At 33.5% G+C, this 20263-nt stretch overlaps 3 protein-coding genes across 3 annotated transcripts; all 3 read left to right on the top strand.

Annotated features, from left to right (window-relative positions):
• The first annotated feature begins 1824 nt into the window (after nt 1-1824).
• On the top strand, nt 1825-5513 carry LOC127262539 (serine/threonine-protein kinase SRK2A-like). The gene is made up of 9 exons (XM_051291263.1): nt 1825-2706; nt 2888-2962; nt 3046-3147; nt 3267-3320; nt 3427-3519; nt 3635-3727; nt 4388-4492; nt 4695-4793; nt 4873-5513. Exons 1-9 carry the CDS (start codon nt 2587-2589, stop codon nt 5185-5187), a joined length of 1056 nt encoding a protein of 351 aa, XP_051147220.1. The 5' UTR covers nt 1825-2586; the 3' UTR covers nt 5188-5513.
• A 661-nt stretch (nt 5514-6174) lies between these two features.
• LOC127261980 (ATP-dependent DNA helicase Q-like 4A) lies at nt 6175-15330 on the top strand. Its single transcript, XM_051290430.1, has 26 exons — nt 6175-6394; nt 6586-6658; nt 6746-6907; nt 7268-7322; nt 8409-8714; nt 8987-9151; nt 9233-9363; nt 9573-9951; nt 10025-10156; nt 10597-10683; nt 10791-10918; nt 11383-11503; nt 11734-11885; nt 11947-12082; nt 12410-12533; nt 12607-12677; nt 12785-12853; nt 13002-13130; nt 13207-13365; nt 13538-13618; nt 13702-13863; nt 14010-14065; nt 14176-14308; nt 14396-14490; nt 14575-14652; nt 14735-15330. Exons 2-26 carry the CDS (start codon nt 6636-6638, stop codon nt 15132-15134), a joined length of 3534 nt encoding a protein of 1177 aa, XP_051146387.1. The 5' UTR covers nt 6175-6394; nt 6586-6635; the 3' UTR covers nt 15135-15330.
• Nucleotides 15331-17492: 2162 nt separating this feature from the next.
• LOC127262007 (uncharacterized) lies at nt 17493-19938 on the top strand. The gene is made up of 5 exons (XM_051290471.1): nt 17493-17859; nt 18120-18337; nt 18562-18660; nt 18801-18852; nt 19721-19938. Exons 1-5 carry the CDS (start codon nt 17598-17600, stop codon nt 19834-19836), a joined length of 747 nt encoding a protein of 248 aa, XP_051146428.1. The 5' UTR covers nt 17493-17597; the 3' UTR covers nt 19837-19938.
• Nucleotides 19939-20263: the final 325 nt, after the last annotated feature.

Raw genomic sequence — 20263 nt, forward strand, 5'->3', positions numbered from 1 at the left:
ATAAATAGTAATAACCATTATAAAACTTTTTTTTAATACTTTATTATTATTATTTACCATGCCTTCTTTTCTCTTAGGGTGTGTTTGTGTTTGTTTGGGGGTTTGGATTTTGAGACGAGATTTGAGTAGTAAAAAATTTGAATTTGAATAGTTGTATGATGTAATATTTTGAATGTAAAATTGATTTTTAGTATAATATAAAAAATGAAAAATAGGTGTTTGATTTGATGTTTTTTTTGGGGGAAAAAATGAAATGAATAGTATAATTAAAATCCAATCCCCAAACAAACACACCCTTAGAGAATGGTTCTATTCGGGCTCTTAATGAGCTTTTTAAGTTTTTATTCCGGGCCTCATTGATTGGGTCGGATTCTTAATTTTTTGTTTGATTAAATTAATAATTTAGATATTATGTTTTATGATATATATATATATATTTTTTATGACGACAAGGGTGCACCCGTAAAGTGTCGGAGGCTTGAATAAATGACTTCACCGTTACACATCCAACCTCCACATCAGATAATTCCTTGTGTTTTATGATAATTGCATGATGAGTGAGTGAACTCCTATTTTTATATAGTTGCTTTTTATAAAGACCATTTCCATGCTTAGTCTTTATAAGTCAAGATATTATTATTATTATTATTATTATTATTATTGTTATACATTGTAAGAAGCATTTAGGTTGTATTTAAATAGTTTTTTTTTTTTTTTTTCAAAAATATTATATCAAACAATTATTATTTTTTATATTATATTATAAATTTATTTTACTTTCAACATATCATATCAACTTTTATTTATATTACATCTGTAACTATTCAAATTCAACTTCCCAATAATTGTTAAACACCTTAATAGAGATTTTGAAGTCTTGAGAAAATTTGGTAACAATAAAAGTTCATTGATTTAATATGATTTTTTGCAAGTGAAAAAAAAAGAAAAGAGTTTGGTTTTTAGAATTTGTTCTTTAAGAATTTTAAATTTGTTCATCTTTCACAATTTATAATAAAAATTTATTTTTTAATAAAATATTATATCAAAATATTATTAAATTTAATATTTTATTTTAAATTAATTTTAAATCATAATCAAACAATCTTTAATTTTATTTTTATTTTTTTTAATGTGAAATGCGGTAAAGTATCAATCAAAAAAGTATATCTATAAACAAAACTCGGGGTTTTTTATATTTTTATTTTTTTATTTAATAGGAGTGGTATTTTAGTATAAAGTATTTTTTAATTTGAGATATGAATTGTATCGTTAAAAAACTTATTACTTTGTTGGTCATTCAAATTTATACTCATTTTTTTTTGATTGTCATAAAAAAAAAATATTTTTATTTCTTTTTTAAATAAAAAATTATTCTACTTTTGAACTATTTTTTACTATAAAAAAATTAACAATTATTATTTATTTTATTAAAATTGAGTAAAATGAACACATATTTGGACGACGAAGGGGGTATAATAAAAAATTGTGAAAGTTAAAAAAATGTTAGTATAGAGTCTCACATTCAACCATACAAATTGAATAAATTTAAACTATATTTCAACTTTTTCTACTGTTATTGTTTCAACTATGCACATCTAAAATGATTTTACTCCTCAAATTATTATTAAATAAATAATAATAATAATAATAATCATTGAACACATAATAGTATTATCATTTATTCATTTATCCCCATTCATACGCCACAATCCATTCTCAAATGGCTACTCAAGAACAGTGGTAAAATCTTCACCGTTGATCTTCAGCTCAAAACTAGAAGAACATCTGACCGTTGGATCGGTCACCTCCACCATCGCCATCGCCTATCACCATCATCATCGTCATCGCAGCTGCTAGATGAGATCGGACCTATGAACAGCGCTTACGCACAGACGACCCAACCGGACCCATCGCCCCATTGTCGACGACAAACTCCATCAATCAATATTAGTCAATTTTCCCGTTCTTATTCTTCTTCTTCTTCTTCTTCGTCCTTCTCCCCCAACTTGCCATTAAAAAGTATTGCATCATCCCCATCCCTGCCACCTCCTTTTTTCTCGATTCAATCCATTATTTAATTGATTTATTCTTCCCTGCTGGCCTGCAATTGTTCCCTCATATGCATATTATATACATATATTTATATATATATTTTCTTCTCTCATGCACATGAAAGCACGCTTGACGAATAATCTCACAATGCGTTTTCTGTAATATATTCCTTGCTTTTCTGTTTTTTTCTTTTTTCGAATGCGTATCCTTTTCCTGCACTCGCTGGAAATCGGATTTGAATCCCTGTAAAGGCAGGCAGTGCCGTGCGGATTTGGGATTGTAATCATCTTCAATTGTTTTTAATATTTAGGGCTTTTTTTAGGGTTCGTTGATCAATCGATTTTGGTTTCAGAGATGGCGAATTGAGGATTAATATTAGTGTGGAGTCTTCCATTTCATCTGATTTAGGGATTTTTTTGGAAATCTGGAGTAGCTTTCATGTGGCTGAGGTGTGAATTTAGGGTTTGAAAGCTTGGTAGGTGCGACTTTTGTTCTTGTTCGAGGGAATTGAATTAATAAACAGTGGTGAATACAATGGAGAAATACGAACATGTGAAGGATATTGGGTCTGGAAATTTTGGTGTGGCCAGGCTTATGAGGAACAAGGAGACGAAGGAGCTCGTGGCCATGAAATACATGGAAAGAGGGCACAAGGTTTGCTCTGTTTTTGGATTCATCTTGTTCGATCACATGATGTTTTTCCTCGATTTCGAGTTCTTGTCTGTATGATATTTGATGTTTCGATTTCCTTGATGCTATGTTGTGTTGGTATTTAGGCTGGCAGTGAACTTTTTGATGTTTACTTGGATTAAGGTTTGTCGAAATTTTGATGTAGATCGATGAGAATGTTGCTCGGGAGATAATAAATCATCGGTCCCTTCGCCATCCTAACATAATTAGGTTCAAGGAGGTTTGTGTTGCAATGTAGTTTTCGAGTTGTTTAATTTCTTGGTGCGATTAAAAATGATTGTTGAGTTTTTGTACTATTTGTAGGTGGTTTTGACGCCGACACATCTTGCTATTGTAATGGAGTATGCTGCCGGTGGGGAGCTCTTTGAGAGAATCTGCAATGCCGGGAGGTTTAGTGAGGATGAGGTAGCGCCTTTTTTCTCACTTGTTCAATGCACCACAAATTAGGGAACTATGAATTGAATGAATATTACGATGATCTTATATTAATCATATTTTTTACGTCTACTTTGCCGTGTTTTTAGGCTAGGTACTTCTTTCAGCAGCTCATATCCGGGGTGAACTATTGCCACACCATGGTGAGCGAAGTTGGGGTTCATATATTTTCATAAAGTGGTCTAGTTTACATTTTCCGACATTTATATGAATGTAGTTGTGTTTCTGCTTTGTTATTTTGATCTGCAGCAAATATGTCATCGCGACTTGAAGCTGGAAAATACCCTTCTAGATGGAAACCCCGCCCCGCGCCTGAAAATCTGTGATTTTGGTTACTCAAAGGTAGTGTCGGTTGTGTCCGCTTGATGTTTACGAATATTGTTTATGTAAGTGTGTTAGAAAATGGCTGTGTTACGGCAGAAAGTTTAACTTATTGTTATTTTTATCTTTGTTCAAGTCATCTTTGCTTCATTCGAGGCCCAAATCGACGGTTGGCACCCCTGCTTATATTGCTCCTGAGGTTCTATCCAGAAGAGAATACGATGGAAAGGTAATCATCTTTCCTGTTTTCGTTGACGAGCATATTTAGAGTGTGTTTGTTTGGGGGTTTAAATGATAAAAATTTTGAATTGTAATAGTTGTATGATTGATATAAATAAGTATTGATGTGATGTTTTGAATGTAAGATTAATTTTTTTGTATAATATAAAAGTTGAAAAATAAGTGTTTGATATGATGTTTTTTGAAAAAAACAATTTGATAAATAGTAGAATTTTGGCAAAATCCCATAAACGAACACACCCTTAAAACATTCGAGTCTATGTTTTTTGGGGGAAATATATTGGATGAAAATCTAACCACACCTGTTATTTTGTATTATGTGGTTGTAATAAATTTGGCTTTATTATCGTGGAGGTCGATTTAGACATTCTTGTATGTAGTATTATCTTCGTCTTGGATCATGCTTGTGTAATGATGTTATCGGGGTGCTCCCAATCTTCGTTGCACTCAATCAATGCAATGTGTTTGTGTTCATTTTCGGTTTAGAAATGGATGCTACGGTGTTATTGGCTTCATTCCAACATGTTCATTTCCTGTTTATTCATAACGTTTCTGTTTGCATTCCATCCATTTTAAAACCGAAATCCAATTCTATTGCGCCGTTCATTTGTTGATTATTCCGGCTGTGGTTTACTTGGCTTCATTTCAGTTGGCTGATGTATGGTCGTGCGGTGTTACACTTTACGTCATGCTGGTTGGCGCTTATCCTTTCGAAGATCAAGAAGATCCAAAGAACTTTCGGAAAACCATCCAGGTGATCTTTTTTTACCTTTCTTGCCCACCGAACGATCTTGATTTCCAAATCTTCAATTTAGATAGAGACTTCTGGAATTTTGAAGGTTAATATTTGATATGATATTTTCTGAGAATGAATACGTATCTGATAAGATATTTTTTAAAAATGGAGTTCTTGTGGTTGACCATAGTTATATGCTTCGGAAAATTTCCTTTGCCAGAGGATAATGTCGGTTCAGTACAAGATCCCCGACTACGTCCACATATCTCAAGATTGCCGGCACCTTCTTTCTCGCCTATTTGTCGCCAATCCAGCTCGGGTACGTGCAATCCTCTATCAGATCTTTATTTGTTAACCTCTATCTAAACAAGCTCCTGAATTTCACTTAATTTTGCCAGAGGATTTCGATTAAAGACATCAAAACTCATCCATGGTTTCTGAAGAATATGCCTCGAGAATTGACGGATACAGCTCAAGCAGCGTACTACCGCAGAGAAAACCCGACGTTTTCCCTTCAGACCGTGGAGGAAATCATGAACATTGTCGAACAGGCCAAAGCCCCCCCTCCCGTCGCTCGTGCAGTCGGAGGCTTTGGGTGGGGCGACGAGGAGGACCAAGAGGAGGATGTCAAGGAAGAAGTAGACGAAGAAGATGATGAATATGAAAAACAAGTGAAGGCCGCCCACGCTAGCGGCGAGGTGCGAGCTGTTTGAGGCCCCGGCCTGTCTACGCCGACGACGACGACGACAACGCCGGAACCCTAGAAAAGAAAGAAAAAATCAAAGAAGGGTACATTTTTATTTATGCAACTCTTAAGCTTTCACTGTGGTAAAAATCATCTCCAGCATGTGGATACTGTCTTGAATATGTAAATATGCAGAGTCGTTTTTATTTTGCATTTAGAAGAAAATTCTTGTGTATGTTTTTTTTTTTTTTTGTTTTTTAATGTTTGTTTTTCGTCGGGCTTAATGTTGGATGGTTGCTCGTTGAATGAAGCTCTATAATATTTTATGTTGAATGCATTTACCATTAATGTTAAGTTCATTTCGTGCGTATTAATTTGTTGTTTAATGTAAATTTGATATGTTGAAAGTTTTTGTTAGAAAATTAATTTAAAAGTTTATTAGAAGAATTACTTGAAAGATTTTGATTTTGAATTTTAATTTTAGTATTAAAATTTTGAATTAAAATAGTTATTTTCATTAATACGAAATTTTGAATGTAAAATAAAATTTTTGTATAATATAATAAATAAATAATTGTGTTTGATTCGATATTTTTTGAAAATAAAAAAAAATTAAAATAGTAAAATCAGAATAAAAACTCCCCAAAATAAACAGAGTCTAAAGATGAAAAATGTTAAGACTTGTGAAAACAATTTGAGTTTATGAAAAAGATATTTAATGGAATATTTTTTTTCAATAAATAGTGTCAAATATTAACAAAAATATTCATGCAAAGAAATTAGACGAATCGTTATTTCAAGCAGTTTTAGATACATATTTTCAGAGAATCTTAAAATTTTGAAAAAAAAAATAAAAAATAAATATTTAATATAATATTTTATAAAAAAGTTTAAAATTAAATATGATAGTGAAAATGGGTTATGCAACACAGCTATTATTTATCAAGAAAAACACAAAAATGTATAAATAATTTGAGGTAAAACAAGCATGGTCGAAAGCCCTACCCGACGGAAATCTTCCGGGTCGGGTCAACAAAAACGGGCAGAACCTTTTCGTTCAATTCTGATTTACGATAACATCCCGCCATTCTAAGCGCGCTTCAATTTGAAGCTTATTAGTAACTTTTTCACTGCCTCCCTCTCACACGAACGAAAGATTTCATTGTTGATTGTTGGAGTTTTGATTCAGCAGCGTTCAGATTAATCTACGGCGGATAGTTTCCTGTTGATAACCGGTGAGTTTTTGTTTAGGATTGCTTGGTTTGGATTGCAGATGCGACATGTGTATATGAATTGTTGGGGATATAGTTTCAATGGGTGGGCAATAGGTTACGCCGCGGCTGGTGTTAATTTTTGAACGAAAAATGCTTGGATTTGACTTTCTCTATCTCTCTAACTTTACTCTGTACTCATGTTGATGATTTAGGGTTCTACAAGAAGGGCAAAACGAGGTAACTGGAGGAACATGTTTAATTAATGACGAAGGAAGTGCAATCGAGGCAAGGGCAATGCACATCTTATTCCATTCATTAGCTCTCCATTGTTTTATTGTACACATATGCTCAAAGTGTTTACAATGAATGCAGCAAAAGCAAGTCAAACGGCGATTGCAAGCTGAATAAAGTCAATTGGTCCCAGCATGTGGTTGCACACAGTAATTTCACGAAACAGGATGAACTCCTAACCTCCAATTTCCTTTTCTCATTGTCTAATAAAAAACCTCAAATTGATGAAACAATGGCTGCGAGGTAATATACTGCGATATTTTATGCACTTATGAGCCATATTCTTGGCATGCATTTTACTTTACTGTGTATTGATCGTCGTTTCGTGTCAATGACATTTGCCCTGACTTAAAAGTCTAATCTGGATTACTGATGTTTTATATAAAACTTTGTTGCGAAGTATCATGCTTGTTGTAGCAGCTTGAAAATTTTGAATCTACATTATTGTTATGCATCTCACATGAGTATGCACTTGATACTTCGGAACAAAGTTGGGAAGGTTCATGTTGGTCTGAACCCTGAATCATGTTTTGAATTTTCTAGGATGCCATCTTTCAGTGCTTCTATGCCCTTTCCTTACACTGTTACCTTACTTTTATCCAGGTCCGTGCTTTGTCGAGTTCAGAATGCTAGTCTGCACAATGCACAGCTTGAAAAGGTGTAGTTTTTATTGGATCTGAGCAATTTCCTTCTAATTGTTGTATGCTTGGGATATGCATTAGACTTTTTTCCTTCACATGCCAGTATTCTAATTGCTGAATTACCTAGTGCATTTGTTAGTTGCGTAAGAATGATGACATTTAGGATTGTAAATTGAGATCGTGAGATAGCTATTCTATACTGACCTGATAATTTTTGTATAATCAATTCTTGTGTCTTCTCTCTATCTCTGTACATACATGTGTGGTTTGCCCCGTAGTTTATGCATGGATGACTTTACTTCTTTCGTCAGATGATTCTTTATATTAACACCTTGTTCCTGGCACTCTGCAGCAGTGTTTTAACTCTTTGTGGAATGTTATGGTGCATTACCATGGCTATGCATCATCATGTTCATGTCAAAACAATATATGTTTTCATCTATATTTTTGAGAAGGGACCAGTGTATTTAATTTGCAAGGTATGAGGTCAATCAAGTGATGCAAACCGAGTGTTGACCTAAGAGGAGTGAACTATATGCGTTTACCAAAAGTGTCCTATCCTTAGACAAACAAAGGATATATATTGTTATCACACATGCAAATGTAGTCCTGAGAATGTGATAATGATCCATGTGACATATAGATCAATCAATGCAGGTTATACATCATGGTGTTTTGTTAATATGTTGAGCTCGAAAGTTTCTCCTCAATTTAAAATTTATATTACTACCAGTTTAAGATTCTTATTAATAGCATGCCTATTGTGTCTTTAGAATCATTTAAACATAATAGTCCTGGAATTTCAACAACTGGTAAATTATTAGTTTGTACAATGAATTATTATTTTCAATCTCATTCACTGACACTAGGCATATTGACCTTAGCCATGCATACATCACTTTGTCTCAATCCAAGATGCACAACAAAGAGACAAACTACAATGAGGTCAATACTATTGAAGAAACAGACATTAAATATTTCAAAGTGTACATGTGTATAGGCAATATAGTTTACTTGAATTGAATAGAATGATAACATTGCAATGCTGTGGTTTTCTATTTTTGTGTATGTATAATGATATTTGACATACAAACTCTCTGCAGGCTTGGCAGGGTCTTTCCAACCTTCAGTTGTCTTCCAGAAGTTATATTAAGCCAGGAAAAACTCTTCCTCTGTCCAAAAATGTCAACACATCTATACCTCAAAGTCCAAGAACTCAACAATGCTCAGCCACTTCTAAAAGCACGGCTGCAGCACATAACCAAAATACTCAGTGGTTTGGTGAACAGAATGGGGGAACTAGTCAATTGAACAAGAGCTTAGGCAATTCTTTTCCAGTACACATGGGTACAAGGGATGACCTGAAATCATCAGCTTCTGTAGGCATTGATGATGATGAGATTCTTGAGGTAATTATCACAGTGCCATTCTGAATGTTATAAACTAGCGCAAATGCTGCTATTCAAGATTGCGAAGCCCTGAAAAAACTTTCATAATAATTTTATATACAAAGTTGGTATATGTTGAGATAATGAGAAGTTTTCTGCATCTGTGGTGTGTGGAGAGCTAATGAATGTGATGCATGTGTCATGTCATGTCATGTCTAATTTTATTCTTTTTTCTTTATTGCTGTCTCAAGTCATTTAGTTATGAATGGTTTTGATGAATTTCTGTCCTTCAGAATATTGATGTGGATGAAATTGTTCAAAATCACTTTAACTCAACACCCCAACCATCAGCCTCTCAGTTTCCACCAATCACGCCACATACCAACAAGGGCAATCTTGTCAGAGAGGAACCAGATTTGCCTCCTGAGTTGTCCTTGATGTGCAGCCACAATTGTAAGGTAATTTTTAAAATTATCCATTCTCTACATTTAATACAGATTTACTACCATTCCTAGACCTTACTTTTAGTATTGGCGCAGCTAGGACTTTGCCCTGAAGCATCAAATCACCTGCAAGGCATGAAGGATACTCTAATAGCCATATCGAATGATCTTATAGATAATATTGACGAGATGAGCTCGGAGAAAGTGGAGGCGCTTCGCCAAGAGAGGTTCTTACTCTTTTAGCTATTAACTATGTTTTGTGATTTAACTATTTCACAGCACAAATTTTAATTAGTTGGATTGTGCAAACTGAAAAGAGAGAAAGCAGCAACTGAGTTGTTATCATGTATGCATTTGTTCTGTGCTGCTGCACTTTTCTTTGTCTCTATAGATAAATGCAATTGAATGAAATTGATTGTATATTTTGTGGTGTTAGGCAACAACTGAAGAAAAAAATTCAGCAACTTGAGAAATATATATGCATCCAATCTGTCAACCAGGAAAGAAAGACATCACATTTTTCTGCATCCACAGCAACCCCAATGGCTTTTCAGTACGGGACTCCTTCAACAATGCAATTTAGAGTTGATCCAATGAATCTTGATTCCCGATTTCAGGGAAACAATGAGTCACATGGGTTTGATAGATGGAATTCATCATCCATACCTTCTTATTCGACTGATGGGTTTGGGGTGTCAACTGCTGCATTTGAGAGAGAACCATATATTCCTAAGCATATAGATATCAATTATATAGAAGGTTCAACAGACAAAAAGTGGAGTAGCCGGGAATATTCATGGACAAAGAAGTTAGAGGTTTGTATTGGATGCAGTTTTGTGGTTTATTTCCTCCAACATTCTAAAATCTAATGTATTGTTTGATTTTCAGGCTAACAATAAAAAGGTTTTTGGCAATCATTCTTTCCGACCAAACCAAAGAGAGGTGATCAATGCCACAATGAGTGGATGTGATGTTTTTGTCTTAATGCCAACTGGCGGGGGAAAAAGCCTGACTTATCAGGTTAAACATTTTCTCTCTCTAGTTTTTTTAATAAATTGTGCTGACTGCTGAGTACAATATGGAGAAGTGCACTTTATCTTAAAATATTCTATTTGTCTGTATTGGATAAAGCTACTAAGATGGCCGTTTGTTGAGATTTATATGTGGTATGTGGTCTATCAGGTCTGAAAAGCAGATGAATTCAATTGAATAAAGTATTGCATATATGCAAGCTTGTGAGATTAGGTTTCTAGTTCATTTTCAAACCTAAATTTTCCAATCTTCTCCCACCCTTAATAATTTCTCTTGAATGTAATTTGCTTTTGTTGACAAAAATATTTGCTTGTGTCATAACTTACCTGTGTCATAGGGTGAATGCTCTATTGTTTTTTGAATCAATTCCATTTTATTCAGTATTCTATAAGTGGCTTTTGACTGGTGTGGATGTTGGTTCAATGCAGCTTCCCGCACTTATATGTCCTGGGATAACTTTAGTCATTTCACCCCTTGTTTCTCTCATCCAAGACCAAATAATGCATCTACTACAGGTAATTTTTAGTCACATTGGTCAAATAGTCTTGTTTACTAAAATGTAACTACAGAGGATGGATTCTACTAAACTTCACCCTATTGTCTATATGTCTATAATAACCAGGCAAATATACCTGCTGCTTATCTAAGTGCCAGCATGGAATGGACAGAACAGCAGGAGATTCTTAGAGAGCTTAATTCAGATTACTGCAAGTACAAGTTATTGTATGTCACCCCAGAGAAAGTTGCCAAGTGAGTGCAGGATTCCAAAATTCTATATAATTTTTCTTTGAATAGAATGCCTTTAGGCCAAACTTTGGGTTTTGTATGTTCATACACTAAACTTACCAACAGCTTCTATAAGGTGCTTGTGCCTTAAGCTGTTACATTTATATTATAATTTGGAAATAATGACCATATGGTTTGCTTGAGAAGATAAACTTTGAGCATTTTGTTTTTATTGTTCAAGTATTTTAAACGCTGTTGGAAATTGGGTTTTTTTTTTTTTTTTTTTTTTTTTTTCTGATGCACATGTTTTTTTGTTCAGTTCATTCAATGTGCAAGTATTAAATTGGATTATTTGGTCTTATTCCAAAATTTTTAAGAGAAATTTACAGTATTTTGGGTGTGCTCTTTGCGATAATGTTATCTGAGATTTATATATATATTTTTTCCAACTGTGTGATGCCAAAAGCTTAATCAGTTCATAACTGCAGAAGTGATGCCCTTTTGCGTCAGTTGGAGAGCCTACATGCTCGTGATTCTCTTGCTCGTATTGTCATTGATGAAGCTCACTGTGTTAGTCAATGGGGACATGATTTCAGACCTGATTACCAGGTTTGCAAGCATGTTACTTTAAAGCCAAAATAAATTGTGTACTCTAGTAGACTCCTGTCTCCTGTATAGTTTTCATCTATGGATATGTTGTTTGAAGGATTTGCAAGTGATTTGGAACTTATTGTTTTCTGACCTATTGGAACAACTTTAGATCCATTGTATTCTACTTTGATGAATATTTTTCGGATTGATTGGGTTCATCTTATTTGGTGGATTTGGGCTTTCTGCAGGGTCTTGGTATCCTGAAACAAAAGTTTCCTACCATACCTGTATTGGCCTTAACTGCTACTGCTACCATTACTGTAAAGGAAGATGTTGTACAAGCCCTTGGTCTTGTAAATTGTGTAATTTTTCGGCAAAGCTTTAATCGCCCAAACCTAAGGTAAGTTCTAATTACAAATTATTGAGCAAAATTGCAATTTTTTATAATGCAACTATTGCAGGTATTCTGTTGTTCCCAAGACCAAGAAATGTGTAGAGGATATTGACAAATTTATCAGAGAGAATCATTTTGATGAATGTGGGATCATTTACTGTCTTTCAAGAATGGATTGCGAAAAAGTTGCTGAAAAGTTGCAGGTTTGCCTATATTTCTGTTGAACTGCAAAGTTGTTTCACTAACAATAGTAATGTAATATTTAAAGAACATTTTCATACCTGTGCCGAAAGTATTGTGCTTGCTGGAAAAAGTGGAAGGAAAATCTTCATTTCTGTATATGGTTAAGTATTTTGTGACATTCTGGGTGCTGCAACTTAATGCACAGCCTATATCTGGAGTGCAGCATTTGTGATCATGATACTCTAGCGGCTAACTTGTCTGGAAATAGAAATAATAACAATGTCTATAGACCATGAAAAAAAATATGTTTTTATTTTATCTCAGCAACAAATGCCTTTTCCTTTCAGGAATATGGGCACAAGGCTGCCTTTTACCACGGCAGCATGGATAGTACTCAGCGTGCGATGACTCAGAAATTGTGGAGCAAGGATGAGATCAACATAATATGTGCAACTGTGGCATTTGGAATGGGTAAAATGATTTCCAGCTTTTCTTCCCACCTTCGAAGCACATAAATGAAGCGTATTAACATAAGCCTCGACAGGAATCAATAAGCCGGACGTTCGGTTTGTCATTCACCATTCACTTCCAAAATCCATTGAAGGCTATCATCAGGTAATCTCTGAAGCACATTGTTCTGCCTTTTCCTTTCTTATATTGACTGATGTAATTCGATGACTTTAATCCAAGTTCATATGGTGGCACTATCTTCTTGTATGTAGGAGTGTGGCCGTGCTGGTAGGGATGGCCTTCCTTCATCCTGTGTGTTGTACTACAGTTATAGTGATTATGTGAGTTCCAGTGATGGAGTTCTCTTTTTCTGTCCCTCGTCTTAATTTTTCTTCCTTCAAAAAAATGATAATTCAAGGGTTATGTCATGCTGGACAGTGCCATGTCATTTTCTATACTTTTTTTTTTTTTTTTTCTGTTTTTATGCAGATTCGTGTGAAGCATATGATCAGTCAAGGAGCTGCCGATCAGGCTCCCTCTTCATATGGCTTCAATCGAGCAAGTACGGCACCATCTGGAAGGTCATTAGAGACAAACACTGAGAATCTCCTTAGAATGGTACTTCATTTTGTTGTCTTACTCTGTCAGCACAAAAATTTCTTGATTGCTTGCGCCTTTAAACAATTCCTTTCAGGTTAGCTACTGTGAAAACAATGTTGATTGCCGGCGTCTCCTTCAGCTACTCCATTTCGGGGAAAAATTTGATTCTCTAAATTGCCAGAAAACTTGCGACAATTGCTCCAAGTGTCAAAACTGTCTGGAGAAAGACGTAACAGATATTGCAAAGCAGCTGGTTAGGATTTTCATTTTTTATTTCAATATTCAAGTTGTCCGAGTTTTCTTTACTTTCAGGAGTCGAATATTTTGTTGTTTACTCTGCATTTCTTAACCTTCTATTAACTTTACGTCGTCGTTTTAGTCAACTGAATGACCTGAACATATTATATACGGTATACATTTCACAGGTTGAATTGGTTAAGTTGACGGGGCAGCAGTTTTCAAATACACATATCTTGGAGGTCTACAGAGGTTCTCTGAGCCAATATGTATGTCTGTATAACCACAGTTGTTCCAATGTCCTATCTGTTCTCTGTCAATTTTTCGACACAATTTTTATGCAAAACTTTAGGTCAAAAAACACAGGCATGAGAGGCTGAGCTTGCATGGAGCTGGAAAGCATCTGTCAAAGGGCGAGGCATCTCGAGTATTGCGACATTTGGTTACTGAGGATGTTCTTGTTGAAGATGTGAAAAAAAGTGACATATACGGATCGGTATCCTCAGTCGTGAAGGTATATACTGTAGGCATTTTTCGACCTGAAATATCATATGTTTCCTTAGTACTTTCTTGTTCCTCGGTTCAACTCTCTCTTTCATGTTCTATGTATCGACAAATGCGTATGTAATATAGCCTCTGGCATATGTTTCTCTATCTCAGATGAATGAATCCAAAGCTTACAATCTCTTCGCCGGCGGTCTTACAATTACGCTAAGGTTACATTCTCCTCCGTAAATTATTCATTTGTCGAATAAGATTACATTCTTGTTCTTCATGGATCTGCATTCTCCACCCACCCTACCGTTTCCTTTTGCATTGCTTTCAGGTTCCCATCTACTGCTAAAGCGTCTAAATCGAGTCGACCAGATGCCACTCCAGCGAAGGGATCACTGGTTTCAGAAAAGCTAATCCTGCCACAAATGGATACTCCGGCCCAACCTCAATCTGAAGTAGATTTGGTAAAATTTACGAGCTTTCGAAGAACTTCGCCTGAGATCTACCATCCAAATATACATTCATTCAATTATTCCGTTTCGTCGGCGCAGGCCCTTTCCGCAAAACTATATTCTGCACTGCGGATGCTTAGAACTATTCTCGTCAAGGAAGCCGGAGAAGGGGTGATGGCATATCACATTTTCGGGTAACAACGATTCATTCAATTTGATAATCATTAGACGAGACGATCATTTCATGCTTCCTCTAATTATCTTCGCTACTCGATCAGAAACGCTACGTTGCAGCAGATCAGTAAAAGGATACCTCGAAACAAAGACGAACTTCTCGAGATCAACGGCATTGGAAAGTAAGTAATAAACTAATTATCCCCAGAACACGCAACCTTCCCAACCATCGATCTCTAACTAACATCATCGTCGTTGTCTCAGGGCGAAGATCACCAAATACGGAGATCGTGTGCTGGAAACGATCGAAGCCACGATCAGAGATTACAACAACAAAGACAAGAACAGCAGCAGCAGCAATAGCAATGGCAGCAGCGAATCGAAGCGAAGACGTCGCAATGCAAACGTTGTAGACGAGACATCCCTTAACGACGACTTCATGGAAAGCACCGGGAGGTCGAAGAAAAGGTTGCTGAAAACTCAATCGAGAAATTCTGAGGCTAATGATCACACACCGTTACCTGTGTACAACTACGACCAATTCGACGACATCGACTTTGATGATAACTTATTCGATGTCGAGGTTAGCGCAGTCGAACAAGGGGGCGGCGGCGGCGATGGCGATGGCGATGGCGGCAGAGTTCTACCGTCATGGAGCTCGTAGTTGATTATCAATGATGCCATGTTTTGGCCGTTTCTCAGGTAGGATGAAGAATGATTGTATGTTTTTATCAAACAATGTAGCGATTGTTTTGATGTGAAACACGATTTCTTTAGTTGTTATACCGCTTTTGTTATAAGGTTAGATATCAACAAGTCTAAAATATATTTATATGCTTAACCTTGGATTTATGATGATTAGGCTTTTTGGATTTGAGGTTTGAGTTTTGAATAATAAAAATTTTAATTTAAATAGTTATTTGATATGTTATAAATATGTATTATTGTATGAAATTTTGAATATAAAATTGATAGTATTTATTATAATACAAAAAAAAAAAGAAAATAAATTTAATTTGATATTTTCAAATAAAAAAATTAAAGTATAATTGTAAGGTAAAATCCTCGACAAAACGCATCCTAAGGTATTATTATTATTTTTATATTTTGATTCATAGATGATTCTTTGTCATATGCATGAACAGTTAAGGTTTTTTTGTTTTATTTGATTATATAATAATAATTATTATTGTATATGGTTTGTTCAAAGCTTCTAATTGGCACATAATGGACTGTGTTTTGAGCCGAACATTTCAAATATTTTATAGCACTATTTTTCTTGTTTCTTATAAATTTTATTAATATTTTTTTATCGGCTAACTTGCTAATAATTGTCTTGGTAAGAATTATTTGTGATTGCAGGAACCTTACAATCCAGATTATAATATTATTATTATTTTTAATGTATTATAAAAATTAAATACTTTAAATAAAAATAAAAAGAGTTTTATATATTGAAATTTCTACATTGTGAACAGAACAAATGCAAATATCCCTTGAGAATGATCACCGTGTTATATGGCCACAAATTTCTACATAGAAAGAATGAAATACAAAGTAAACAAAAGGCAAGTATAATACTCCCTCCATCTCATAAATATAGTTTTAATTGGGTTGGACACAAAATTTAAGAAATATTGATATTATATTGGTAATTGGTAAAAAGTATGAATAAAATATTTTTTTTCTCTCGTGAGTGTATCCGTGTAAAAAATAGTAACAATTGTGCAATAAAAAAAATAAGTGTAATTTTATGATGATACGATTATTTATAGAAACAAAACTATCGTTTTAGAACGGACAAAAATGATAAACAAGACTGTTGTATTTGAACGAAAGGAATAATTATCTTTTTTTTAAAGAAAATAGTATTACTCTCTTCGTCCCTATCTTGTGTAATATACATACAAAATTATAAAAGTGATATAATTAATATATAATTTAAAATTATATTAGTAAAATAATTATGGTCAAAACAACTAATTATATATTAAAATTAAAATAATTTAATTAATGTAATTAAAATTTTTTTTAAAAATTAAAATATAGCATCTTTTTATTTCTTTATTTTTATACCAAATATACCCTAAATGTATGTGAAATCGTAAAAGTACAGTGAATAACATTTTATATATTTTTATAGATTTTTATGTGTTTTTGAAATTTTATTTAATGTTTTAAGTAATATTTTTAAGAAATTGTATATATTAAAAATACTAGATGAACACATTCTATGTAGACTAATGTATTATATGATAATTTCTCCACATAAATTATTTTGTAGAAGTTTTTTTTTTTTTTTTTGTAAGATATTATATTTATATTAAAAAAAATACAGACTTTATTTGTTTAGTGAAATAATTTTTAAAAATATATGTAAAATATAAAAAATAATATAAAAATAATAATAATATAATAATAAGTGTATTTAATGAATTTGGTGCCCAGAAGAATAATGATACTCCATGACTACACGAAAGTAGGAGTGACAATATAGTGAGTAGTAGTAAGTGAATTGTTATTTGAGGCTTTTACGTCACTTTTTTTTTTTTTTTTTTTCTTTAATAAAAAATAAAAAATAAATATTTAATTTTATATCCTTTAAAAAAATTAAAACAATAAAATATGAAATCAAATCTCACATGTAAATACACCAATTGTTTTTTCTAAAATTCATATTATTAAGAAACAATAGTACTTCTCATAAAAAAAAAATGTGCTTATGTGATTGAGAATGAATTTTTTTTAAAAAAATAATAATAAATATATATATTTTTTCCTTTTTAGATGAAAAAAGAAGTAAAAAAAATAAATATATTTTGTTACTAAAAGAATATATATATATATATATATGACAATAAAAAAAATGAAATTAAAGAAAGCTAATAACATTAGCATTGAATGTGGCCCTAAATTGGGGCGTAATGCAATGTTACAGTGCAAATCCGTCCATACGCGGTGAGTCGCCGCCTACACCTTTCAGCTATAAATAAAGGCTACTGTAGTTAACATAAGCATCCCCTAACCGACAAACGCACACATTCTTCATACGTTTCCCAACAAAGCGACGCGACAAACCACAACCTACCTCTCCTCTCCACCATTATTTCCCTCTCTCTAATCCACCATGGCTTCGCAAGGAGACAACAACGACGAGGTGCGCATAGGAGAAGAAGAAGAAGAAGAAGAAGATCAGGAGGAATTTGTTGGATTGGAGATGGAGGAAGGAGCTGGAGATAGCAGCTTCAGCAACGACGAACCAGCTGAGGAAATTAGGGATCGATTTGGGGCTTATGCTGAGGTCAGAGCTCCGATCGACGATGTTTGCCCTATATGCTTCGACGGATTCATCCTTCCTTGCAGATCAAACTGCGGCCACTGGTTTTGCGGTAAGTTTTTAATTTCTTCTTCGATTTGGTTAATTTCTTCTGCCTGCCTGCCTGCGTTTGATTTTGTATCAGTTGATTTGTTTCGTGATTTGTTGATCTACGCTTTCCGCCATAGATTTGAGATTGTTCATTTCGTTTCCGATGGATCTTACATCACTGACTGTTGTCAATTCGAAGCATCTGTGTACCGGTTTGAGTGATTTCATGGCTATTTTCCACTTACCGCATCTGATTTCCGAATCTCTGTTTCTCTAATTCAGCCAGCTGCATCATCCAGCTCTGGATGTTCCGATCTTCGATCCAACCGTGCAAATGTCCGCTGTGCTATTCACGGATAGTCAACCTCAAACCAGAAGCTCATCCGCCGCCATTTCCTCCGACAGCTGCGGCGGCGGGCTACGATACCAACGCTCTTAAAAAAGTGCACCACTACAACGGACTCTACAGCACCGGATCGCCGGCGCTCCGAGCTTTCCATGTACGATCGCCATCTTTACTCTCCGAACACGGTTTGGAATATCTTTGCTTTCTGAATGGTTGATCAGGTTGGATGCTTTTCCTGCCTGCAATTACACTTGTGTTCATATATATATGCTTATGTTATATGATCATTTCATCATAAATTCTCATCCAATCGATTATTTCAAAATCAAATAGCCTATATTGTGTATGAACTTGATGATTTGATCCTGACTTTGGCAGCGGATTCGGTCTATTCCAATTTTGTTGAAGAGAGCATTCCGAGTTTTGCTATATCCCGATGCCTTGAGATGCACCTACTACATTTTGCGCCTTCTTGGGGTAAGTATTATCATTCTTTCGATCTACATTGCCTTGAATAGATTTTGTTGATGGATTTGTTTCACATCCTGAGGGAATTTGCCATTGTTATGTTTCAGTGGATGCTCTATCACCATGTTAACTTTATCCTTTATTTGCAGTTGTTTTTCGCTCTACTCTACGAAAGATGGGAGTTCGAGTTTGTGCCCTCTGGTAAGTATTCTTTTGTATAATTTAAATACAAAAGGATTATTTTACGAGAAAAAATAATTTGAATAATGAAAAGGTAAAACAAGAAAGATCACCAAATCTAAGCCTATTATACATTTTGCACATTTAAACACATTTAAAAGTTTTTATTGAAACCAAGATATATATATATTTAAATGTAGAAAAAAAAGTTGTAAAAATTCAACTTATTACTGCATTGGATTTTATTTTAAATAGAGTTGAAAATGGTAAAAATTTTGTTTGTTTGTGGGTTTGGATTTTGGATTGGGATTTGAATAGTAAAAATTTTAAATTTGAATAGTTGTATGATGTGATATAAATAGGTGTTGATGTGATGTTTTGAATGTAAAATTGATTTTTAGTATAATATAAAAAATAAAAAATAGATGTTTGATTTGATATTTTTGGGAAAAAAAAATAGGATGAATAGTGGATATCCAAACAAATCCTTCAAACAAACACATACTCAAATTAGATTTATTGATTATAGATGGATCCAATTGAGAAAGGGATGGAGTTGAAGTAATGACTTGAAGTTTATTTAAAGTTATATAATGTGTTACTACAATATATATTATATATTATATTAATATTTATTTATTTTTATACATATTTGATGATTCGATCCAATAAATATAGTAACTAAAGCAAATATTTTTTAAAGAAACATATTGTCTTCTATATAGAAAATTATAATTGTTACCTAATAAAAAAAAAAATGTAACCAAGCTTTAAAAAACACCCTTAAAATTTATATAAAAAAAAACAATAATAACCAATATTTATTCTAATGAAAAACAAATAATGGAGTAATAATAATTTATTATTTATTATTTATTTGGTGGTGCAGGTGGATTAGGGATACGAAGAATGTTTGACACGGGTGCCACTATAATTGTGGTAACGCTTTTTCTGGGCAGCGTTGGGTATCCATGGTTGTTTAGGCATATAAATATAAATATATAATCAACTATACACCTTCCCGATTTTAACTAACTTCAATAATATGTATACTATTCTTGTATTGTATGTGAGTAGTACGGCGGCGCTGATGAGGATTTATAATTGCTTTCAATCAAAATATATTACTATTATTTTAATTTATTTTTTATTTTTAAAAAATATAATGTTAAAATACTATTTTAGATAAAAAAATCAGCCGCAAGTGAAATAAATTCAACATAATTTTTTTTTCAAGATAATAATAATAATAATAATAGCAGTAAATATTTTATATAAAAATGTATTATTAATCCTAATAATATTATACTCTCTACCCACTCTATATATGTATTTATCAGTAAATTTTTTTAATATTAACATCTTTTATATAAATAATACTCTCTTCATCGCATATTTATATATTTATTTGTTTTTTCATGGAGTTTTAGAA

Source organism: Andrographis paniculata, unplaced genomic scaffold (assembly GCF_009805555.1).
Source record: "Andrographis paniculata isolate CXL003 unplaced genomic scaffold, ASM980555v1 Contig65END, whole genome shotgun sequence".
Lineage (NCBI taxonomy): Eukaryota > Viridiplantae > Streptophyta > Magnoliopsida > Lamiales > Acanthaceae > Andrographis > Andrographis paniculata.